This window comes from Macaca nemestrina, chromosome 18, assembly GCF_043159975.1.
Source record: "Macaca nemestrina isolate mMacNem1 chromosome 18, mMacNem.hap1, whole genome shotgun sequence".
Classification (NCBI taxonomy): Eukaryota; Metazoa; Chordata; class Mammalia; order Primates; family Cercopithecidae; genus Macaca; species Macaca nemestrina.
Window position 1 is genome coordinate 44,876,805 of NC_092142.1, and position 10,615 is coordinate 44,887,419.

The 10,615-nt window shown below is 38.4% G+C and overlaps 1 protein-coding gene across 1 annotated transcript; it reads left to right on the top strand.

The window, feature by feature from the left end:
• The first annotated feature begins 3,232 nt into the window (after positions 1-3,232).
• On the top strand, positions 3,233-8,228 carry LOC105464209 (zinc finger protein 679-like). Its single transcript, XM_071083693.1, has 5 exons — positions 3,233-3,324; positions 4,767-4,896; positions 7,472-7,587; positions 7,900-7,910; positions 8,119-8,228. The coding sequence occupies exons 1-5, from the start codon at positions 3,233-3,235 to the stop codon at positions 8,226-8,228; spliced, it is 459 nt and encodes a 152-aa protein (XP_070939794.1).
• The last annotated feature ends 2,387 nt before the right edge of the window (positions 8,229-10,615 follow it).

The following is a 10,615-nucleotide window of genomic DNA, read 5'->3' on the forward strand; positions in this document are numbered from 1 at the left end:
TTGAAATATGTTTTGTTTGATGTAAGTATAGCCATTCATACTCTTATTTGGTTTCCATTAGCATGGAATATCTTTTTCCATTCCTTTATTTTCAGTCTCTTTGTGTTTTTATAGGTAAATTGTGTATCTTGTAGGCAACAGATTGTAGGTTCTTTTTTTATTGTTTTGTTTTGCTTTTTCTCCATTTGGCCAATCTATATTTTTTGATTGATTGATTGGAAACTTTAATTTATTTACATTTAATGTTATTATTGGTAAGTAAAGACTTACTTCTGTCATCCTGTTATCTGTTTTCTTGCTGTTTTGTGGTCTTTCCTCCCTCCCTGCCATTTATCCTGTCTTCCTTTTACTGAAGGTGCTTTTATCTGTGGTATATTTTAATTTCTTGCTTCTGTGTGTGTGTGTGTATGTGTGTGTGTGTGTGTGTGTGTGTGTGTGTTACAGGTTTATTAATTTGAGGTTACCATGAGGTTTGCAAATGACATTTTTATAACCCATTTTAAACTGATGGCAACTTAACACTTATTTTTAAAATAAAAAAGCAGAGAAAACTAATAAAAACTACACTTTAACTTCATTCTCCTGCTTCTTAACTTTTTGTTGTTTCTATTTATGTCTTTTTTTACTGTCAGTGTCTTAAGCTTGTAGTTAGTATTTTTAATAACAGCAACAGCCTCAAAAAGGCAATGTAAGAGTTATGGGCTTAAAGAGGAGGTAGAGCCAGGCACGGTGGCTCATTCCTGTAATCCCAGCACTTTGGGAGGCCGAGGTGGGTGGATCATGAGGTCAAGAGATCGAGACCATCCTAGCCAACATGGTGAAACCGCGTCTCTACTAAAAATACAAAAATTAGCTGGGTGTGGTGGCACACGCTTGTAGTCCCAGCTATTTGGGAAGCTGAGGCAGGAGAATAGCTTGAATCCAGGGGGAAGAGGTTGCAATAAGCCAAGTTCGTGCCACTGCACTCCAGCATGGTGACAGACCAAGACTCTGTATCAAAAAAAAGAGGAGGTAGAGAGTTATTATTTTTAATAACTACAAGTAGTTATAGAATATTTTTTCAGCTTTCTCAAAATATGAATATTTACATACCACATTTGCAGTGCTATAAAATTTTGTGTTTTTCTGTGTACTTAATATTATCAGTGAGTTTTGTACCACATGGTTTCTTATTGCTCATTAGTGTCCTTTTCTTTTAGATTAAAGAACTCCCTTCAGCATTTTTTTGCAGGACAGGTCTGGTGTTAACAAAATCCCTAAGTTTTGTTTGTCTATAAAAGTCTTTATTTGTCCTTCATTTTGGAAGAATAATTTTGCTGGATATCTTATTCTAGGATAAAAATCCCCACCACCCCCAGCACATTAATTATGTTATGCCACCATGTTCTGGCCTGTGAGGTTTCCACTGAAAAGTCTGCTGTGAAACATATAGGTGCTTGTTTGAATGTTATGTGTTTCTTTTCTCTTTTTGCTGTTAGGATTCTTTATCTTTGACCTTTAGGAGTGTTTTTTTTTTTTTTAATTACAGACCTTCAGGTAGTCTTACTTAAGTTAATTGTGCTTGATATCCTATAACCTTCTTGTACTTTAAAATTAATATCTTTCTCTAGGCATGGGAAGTTCTTATCCCTTTGAGTACACTTTCTATCCTGAACTTACTCTATCCCTCTTCTTTAAGGTCATAACTCTCAGAGTTGCCCTTTTGAGGCTATTTTCTGGCTCTCAAATGCATGTTTCATTGTTTTTTATTCTTTTTTCTCTTTTGTCTCCTCTGACTGTATATTTTCAAATAGCCTGTGTTCAAACGCACTAATCTTTTCTTCTGCTTATTCAGTCCTGCTATCAAGAGGCTCTGATGCAGCCTTCCATGTCATTTGAGTTTTTCAGTACCAGAATTTCTGCTTGACATTTCAGAATAATTTTAATTAACTATATTTATTGGATAAGAGTCTGACATTTTTTTTTTTTTTTTTTTTTTGAGACGGAGTCTCGCTCTGTCGCCCAGGCTGGAGTGCAGTGGCGCGATCTTGGCTCACTGCAAGCTCCGCCTCCTGGGTTTACGCCATTCTCCTGCCTCAGCCTCCCGAGTAGCTGGGACTACAGGCACCCGCCACCGCGCCCGGCTAATTTTTTGTATTTTTAGTAGAGATGGGGTTTCACCGTGGTCTCGATCTCCTGACCTTGTGATCTGCCCGCCTCGGCCTCCCAAAGTGCTGGGATTACAGGCGTGAGCCACCGCGCCCGGCCAAGAGTCTGACATTTTTATGTGCTATTTTGAATTTTGTTGAGCTTTCCCAAAACAGCTGTTTTAAATTCTCTGTCTGAAAGGTCACATACCTCTGTCACTCAGGAATTGCATGCTGGTAACTTATTTAGTTCATTAAATTATGTCATGTTTTCCTAAATAGTCTTAATTTTTTGAATGTTCATTGATGTCTTGGCATTAGTCAGTTAGGTATTTATTTTTGTCTTTGCATCTGCTTTTTTTATACCTGTTCTTCTTAGAAAGGCTTTCCAATAATTCAAAGGGAATAGAGTGTTGTAATTTAAGTTTCTGGTCATTGCAGTCATAGCTGCATTAGGGTAAACCATAGTCCCAGCAACACTGTGATACTTGCAGACTAGTAGAAACTCTTTTTCTGTTTTCTTACATTCTGCGAAATAAATGGAGTCTCTCTCTCCTCATGCTGAGCTGCCTAGAGCTGGGGTAGGGATGACACAAGTACCCCTGTGGCCACCATCACTAGGTCTTTACTGTTTCGGACCCAAAGCCAGCACAGGACTGGGTGTCACACGAGGCCCACCATGACCACTGCCCAGCTACTACTAGTGTTCACTCAAGGCCCAAGTTCTCATCAGTCAGGAGGTGGTGAATCCAGCAGGCCCATGTCCTTTCCTCCAGGGCAGTCAGCTTTGTTACGCACCCTGGGTTGGAACGTAACAAAATGCCATCTGGTAGCCAGAGCATGGAATCAGGAACTTTGATTTACTTGGTGCCCTATTCTGCTGTGGCTTAACTGGCATTGAAGCCATGAGACAACATCCTTTCTCTTCTTCGTTTTCTCAAGCATATGGTGCCACTCTCTGTGGCCACCGTCACCCAAAGCCCACAGCAAGTACAGCCAGGCTACTCCTGATATTCACTGGAGACCCAAGGGCTCTTCTGTCAGCTGTGATGAACTCTGCCAGGCCTGCATCTTTTGCTTCAGGGTAGTGAGCTTCCATCTGCCCCATGGTGCTTCCAGAAATGCCATCCAGGGGCCAAGGCCTAAAATCAGAGACTTCAGGAGCCACTTACTACTCTACCCCTCTACTGCTGAGCAGGTAACCAAACTTCAAAACAAAGTCCCCTTTACTCTTCTCTCTCCTTTCCTCAAGCAGAGGTGTCTCCACATGGCTGCCACAGCTTGGATTGCACTGGGCCATACCTGAATTCTGCACACCACTGGGTCTCACTCAAGGCCTCCAGTAAGTACTACCTGGTCACTGTTGATGTTTATTCAAGGCCCAAGGGCTCTGCAGTCAGCAGGTGACTAATCTTGCCAGAACTGGGTTCTTCCCTTCAAGGTAATGTGTTCTCTTCTGGCTCAGGATGTGTCTAGAATTGTCATCCAGGAGCTATGTCCTGAATGGGGGCCTCAGGACTTTTCCTGGTGCCATATTCTACTGTGGATTAGATGGTATCCAAGTTGTAACAGAGTGTCTTTTTTACTGTCCTTTCTCCCTTCTCAAGTAGAAGGAAAAAGTTTCTTTCAGATCTTTGAGCTGCACTGCCTGTGTCTGGGGTAAGGGTGATGCAAGCTCTTCCTTGGCCATCCCTGTGGATATCTTACAAGGTCACACGCACTTCAAGTTGTCTGACTCTGAGCCTAGTAAAGCACCGGCATTTGCCCAGAAATTGCAGTCCCTGTAACTTAGCCTGTGTTTCAAGTTTATTCGGGACCCCAGAGTGCTTTAGCCCATGGTGGTGGGACTCCCTGAAACTCAGTTTTTGACCGCTAAAATGGACAATTACTTTTTGACTAGGGCTATTCTGAGTGTTTTCTCTATGGGCACAGCCTGAACTCTGCCCCATGTTGCTTTCTGCTATGACAGTCAGCACTGAGTTTTACTGCAGAGTCTCATCATTGCATTCTCCCTTCTGTAAGCACACAGGGTTGCTCTTCTTGCCAAGCTGATTTGCTGGGGAATAAAGGAGGATGCTTTTGGGAATCCAAGGCTTTCTTTTTTCCTATGTTCAGTTCCTCTTTCTTTCATGTGATTTTAAAGCCAGGTGCTGTGATCACTCTCCAGAGTTTTGGTTCTTATAAAGATGCTTATTTGGATACTCATTCAATTTGGTGTTCCATCAGGGAGATAATTGTTAGAGGGTTCTTTTTAGTCATCTTGCTCCACTTCCCCTCTGCAGCCATGTTGTTTTAATTAAGTGCCACATGTGAGGCTAAGGTGAGCCCAGGGTCAACCATGAGTGCTTCCAGATACATTCACAAGAGGCGAGTTTAGCTTTAGTTCCAAATGAAGATCATAGGGACTGCTCTGCTTGGTTTTGGCATGGGCAAATATGGGTGGTCCATATTCCTATTGCTGTGGCAGAAATTGCTGGTATCTTTGGCAGAGGAGGACACCTGAGTGTTGGAAAGGGGAAGCTCACATTTTGGTTTTTATATGAGTTTATAGTTTCTGAACCATTCCTGTGATAAAGGACAGAAAAGGATAGACTTTATCTGCAATTCTAGGTCCTTCTGCATGTGGATTTGGTGATACAGGGGAAGGAGTTTTGCTGATGCTTCAAAGGCATATTTTCAAGATGTGGGTGTAATTTGTACAGATTATCACACGTGGCAAGGGATCACACAGAAGGAGAAAAATGAAGAATTAGCTTATTCTGTGTCTCAGGTCAGGGACTGTGTCCACTTTTCCTTCTGAAATTTCATGTGTGTAGAACTTGAAAATGTTTACATATCCACTTGTGATATTTGTGCCTAATTAGTTTAACCATTTTTCTATCTTTTTTTCTTAGTCAAGGGACTCTGAGAAATACTTCTTTTTTATATATTAGAACCTTCTCTTCATTGTGTACATCCCACCTTCTAATAAGCCAAGAAAAGTTGTCACCATGAATTTATGACCTGCAACATTACAAATGTTCCTTTTGAGGCTGTTGAACATGGGGTGTTGTGAATGCCCAAGATCCCTGTTAGAGATGGGATCAGGCCCTTGGATATCAGTGAGGAAGGAGACAGTGTACTGTTAGCTTCCATTAACTCTATGCAAACCAAATTATAAAAAATGTACATTTAATGAGAATGGCCTTTATAGCCTAGGGAAACTCAGAAAGTACCGAATAAGAAATAATTAGAGGCCAGGCTTGGTGGCTCACACCTGTAATCCCAGTACTTTCAGAGGCCGAGGTGGGTGGATCACCTGAGGTCAAGAGTTCAAGGCCAACCTGGCCAACATGGTGAAACCCCATCTCTGCAAAATACAAAAATACAAAAATTAGCTGGGCATCATGGGCACCTGTAATCCCAGCTACTCAGGAGGCTGAGAATCTTTTGAACCTGGGAGGCAGAGGCTGCAGTGGGCTGAGATTGTGCCATTGCACTCCAGCCTGGGTGACAGAATGCGACTGTCTCAAAATAAATACATAAATAAAATAACTACAAGAGGCTGCCCTTCTAGCATGCTAAAAATAAACTTACTTATACGTTTATTTATATATTAGAGATTACAGAACATGGGAGATATTTGTAGCTTAAACTTTGCTTAAAACTGATGTTTCTTTCTGACTAGATTCAGATTAAGTTGAACCTTTTTGGATTAATAACAGCACAAGTAGTGTTGTATCCTCCTGTGTGCATCAGCACCTGACACAAATTTATTTTATTATAGTTGATGTTAATTTTATTTAATTGGTAAATATGCTCTCTGACATATTTTTTCCACTCTAGTTAATTATTTTTCTTTTTATTATTAATAGGTACGTTGAAGAGATTTATCAACTAATGTGCAAAAAAAAAGATTAAGCCAAATTTAATCTGATAGCTCTTCTTTCTTCTTAGATTCTCGTGGCATATAGCTTGCTATAAAGAATAAAAATGTTCATCTTTTCATACTGGTCAAATAAACTGAAAACCTAGGCTATGCCACTTATTAGATTTTTGACAAAATATTCTCCTTGGGCCAGAAGCAGTGACACCACTGGAAAACTTGTTAGAAATTCAGAAACTAAAGCTTCATTCTGAATCTCCATAGTCAAAGTCTACTTTTAACAAGAGCTCCTGTTCATTGTTGTACACTATAAGATTTGAGAAGTATGGTTCTAACTAACCATGAAGTTTTCATTTATTGACTATAGACAATTTATCTTGTGTTATATAAAAACAGCATTTAAAAATGTGCATGTCTGTATTGGTGTCCTGCAGGGGTCTGCCCTGCAGACCCTGACTCAACGATAGATGAATGACATATACTGACACAGATATTATGCTTGTCAGTCCAGCTGAGAGTCCGGGCTGCTTACAGATTTCAATTAGTGTACTGTAACGAGTTGCAATCTCAGCCCTGACTCACTGGCTTCCAGACATTTATTCAGAACACATTAAATGACAAAGACTTTAAGTCAACACCATTAGAGGGTAATCCACCTGGTAGTATCCCCCTGCTCCCACCCAGAGCACCATCCTGGCTGCAAATGATCAAGGGTTAGTTTTAGAACCACGTGAGTAAACAAGCAATTTAGATAAACTACTCTACATTCCTATGTATCTGTGCCCTAAGCGCTCTGGCTCCTGAAAGAGAATCTGGCTGCCTTCAGCCAAATGCTTAATGCAAACCCCCAGGCCTTCCAAGATGGTTTGTGTTAATTTTACAATTTTTCCCACCATGTTAACTGAACCCCTCCAATATCTTTCATTTTATACTGTATTATCAATAAAAGTATTGCATATACACTGGTTTTGTGGATCATATGCCATCTTCTTTTATCAGAGCTAAAGAGTACATTAGAGAATAGTTCTGTGCTAGAAAGTATCTTATTGGGCTGGGCGCAGTGGATCACACCTGTAATCCCAGCACTTTGGGAGGCCGAGTTGGGTGGATCACCTGAGTTCAGAAGTTCGAGACCAGCCTGACCAACATAGTAAAACCCCATCTCTACTAAAACTACAAAATTAGCTGGGCATGGTGTCACATGCCTGTAATCCCAGCTACTTGGGAGGCTGAGGCAGGAGAATCATTTTAACCGAGGAGGCGGAGGTTGCAGTGAGCTGAGATCATGCCATTGCACTCCAGCCCTGGCAACAAGAATGAAGTTCTGTCAAAATAAAGAAAATAAAAATGCAAGGAAAGAAAGCATTTTATTGGATAACTCCAGTCAGTCACAGAACCAGTTCTCTTTGCTCTCAGTTTACCTGATGTAAAATCATGAATTCTTCCTATCACCACTTGCTAGATATGTTACATTTTTCAGGGAGTGTTGACATTCAGGGCTGTGGCCATAGAATTCTGTCCAGAAGAGTGGGAATGCCTTCATTCTGCTCAGCAACATTTGTATAGGAATGTGATGTTAGAGAACTACAGAAACCTGTTGTTCTTGGTGAGAATAACTTAAATATAGAATTCACATTCCACACTTAGTAATTTATTTTCTTCTGTTTTCTGGGAGTTTCTGCTTTGCATGAATAAGTTTCAGAATCCTACTTCACAAAAGAAAAAAAAAAAGAAAACAGGTATCTGTTGAGATAGAAAATAAAATTTTCAAGATGTTTCGTCTTAATGATAATCTTTCTCTTTTTTGAGCTTATCTGTATACTTCAGTGTAAATTAGTGGTAATATCAGAAATTTAGTGGCCTAAAATATTGTTTGCCACAACCTTAAAATCAGATTTTCACCACAAGTTTGTCATTAGGTATTACTGAGTAGTAGAGCTAAGAACCCACAAATTGAAAATACTTTCTAAATAGTCTAAAGTTTCTATTAGGAAAGAGTATATTGGGATTAATTTTCTAGAATCTTCTATAATGTTCACTCTTCTCTACTGAGAACATTACTAGATTGGTAATTGGACTGTTCTAGCAAGAGTCATGTTATTTTTTTTTTTTTTTCTAATAAAACAGGTTTTGCTGTTTCCAAGTCAGAATTGATTACCTGTCTGGAGCAAGGAAAAGAGTCCTGGAATGTGAAGAGACAGGAGACAGCAGCCAAACACCTAGGTAGGTGGAAGTGAATGAAGCAATTGACACAAATGAGAGTTCCCAGTGTGAAGGAGGGAGCCAGACTTTTAAACATGGTTTGAGAGGCTCTCCACCAATGGAAATAATTTCTGAGTAGCCTGTATTTCTTTCTCTTGTTTTGACATAAGGGCATCTTTCGTCTCATTCTCATTAACTTTCTAAGCAATATACTTCCCCGTCAGTTATGGTATTTTTGTTTGTTTGTTTTTTAGTTTATAGTGATAGTGAAAGATTTACTCATAACTTAAAATAATGCGTGATTTGAATGTTCTTCCATTGCGTTGGGAGAAGCAGTAATATCTGTATTTTGAGAAACAAAGTTAAACAATTTTTAATTTTTGTTGGATAATGTCTAAAATATATGAGAGTTATGGTGATGTCGGGATTTGGTTCAGAAATCCCAGGAACACCACAAAAAGATGTATATTTCTGCTTTATGATTTTCTATCCTATAGAGATTTCAAATGTGATTTTATAGAAAATTATACTCAATAATTTTATCAAAACTCTAAGCATCTGCCTAAATATAAGAAAGTCAAAAATTGTGTCATTTGAAATGTTATCCTTTTTATATAAACTAATATTGGTAAATTAAATTCTGTATGCAAAAGGCCTTAACTGTAATACATTTCAGTGTACTTCATACATTTATTAAATAGACTATGTCACTGAGGAGCTTAAAACATTGCTGAGAATATATTAAGCTCTCAATTTTAATTATTTTTAAAAGACTGTCATTTTACAATTTTCTCTTATTTAGTTATGAGGCTTACTGGGACTGTGTCATTCATATATATGTATGTGTGTATATATAGACACACACACATGTATGTACACACATGTATATATGTATGTATTTGTAACGTGGATCTTTTCACAAATAATAACAGAATACCTATGTATTTATTGTATACAATGTATTGATTTTATATGTATATACATAGTGAAGTGGTTAGTACAATCAGATTAATGAACAAACACATCTGTCACCTTACATAGTTACCTTTTCTGTGGTTAGAACAATTAAGAACTGTAAGCAGATTTTCAGCATACACAATAGTATTATTAACTATAATCATAAAGATGTACGTTAGGTCACCATAACTTATTTGTTTTATAATTTAAAAATTTGTACCATTTGAACAACATCTCTCATTTTCCACACCTCCAGCCAGGCCCCAGCACCCATCTTTATGATCTCTGCTTCTAGGAGTCCAAACATTTTATATTCTCCATAAAAGTGAGATCATACAGTGTTTGTCTTTCTGTGTCTGGCATATTTCATTTGGCATAATGTTATCTGGGTCCATCCATCTTGTCAAAATGGCAAGGTTTTATTATTTTTATTGCTGAATAATATTCTGTTCAGTATATATACCATGTTTTCTTTATCCAGTTAGTGTCCACAAACATTTTAGGTTTGTTTCATATATTGGCAATTGTGAATAATGATTCAAAGAGCATGGAGGTGCAGATGTTTCTTGGAGATAGTATATGCAGAAATGAGATAGCTGGATTGTATAGCAGTACTGTTAAAATTTTTTTAAATAATCTTTAAGGTGGTTTTATCATGACTGTAAAAAATTACAAGTCACTGAGAGTGTACAGTATTCTTAAAAAATATGCATGTTAATACTTGTTATAACTTTTCTTTTTGATATTAGCAATTCTAATGTGTGTGAAGTAATATCTCACCACGGTTTTAGGTGCCAGGTTGGTGATATTGAACACTTTTCTATATACCTGTTGGCCAATTGTATGCTTTAATTGAAAATCATCTATTTAGGCTTTGGCTTATTTTTCAATCTTATTACTATTACCATTATTATTACTTTTTTTGCCTTTGATTCATATGAGTTCCTTCAATATTTTAGAGACTAGCAACTTACCAGATATGTTATTTTATGTTATTTTATTTTATTTTTGAGACGGAGTCTGCTCTGTTGCCCAGGCTGGAGTGCAATGGCACGATCTCGGCTCACTGCAAGCTCTGCCTCCAGGATTCATGCCATTCTCCTGTCTCAGCTTCCCGAGTAGCTGGGACTATAGGCTCCGCCACCACGCCAGGCTAATTTTTTCTATTTTTAGTAGAGATGGGGTTTCACCGTGTTAGCCAGGATGGTCTCGATCTCCTGACCTCATGATCCACCCGCCTCGGTCTCCCAAGGTGCTGGGATTACAGGCATGAGCCACCATGCCCTGCCTATTTTATTTTATTTTATTTTTATTTTATTTTATTGTATTGTCTTCTTGGTTGTGCAGAAGCGTTTTAGTTTGATGCAGTCCAACTTGTTTATATTTGCTTTTATTGTTGTACTTTTACAGCGGTATCCAAAAATTAATTTTCCAGACCAATATTAAGGTTTCCTCATAAAAATTT

What these genes read in the sequence shown, in the direction of transcription:
- LOC105464209 (XM_071083693.1), top strand. Translation starts at nt 3,233, where the DNA reads ATGGTGCTTCCAGAAATGCCATCCAGGGGCCAAGGCCTAAAATCAGAG. An exon ending in ACCCCTCTACTGCTGAGCAG is followed by an intron (nt 3,325 to 4,766) that starts GTAACCAAACTT and finishes TTGGTGATACAG; the next exon opens with GGGAAGGAGTTTTGCTGATG. An exon ending in TAGCTTATTCTGTGTCTCAG is followed by an intron (nt 4,897 to 7,471) that starts GTCAGGGACTGT and finishes TACATTTTTCAG; the next exon opens with GGAGTGTTGACATTCAGGGC.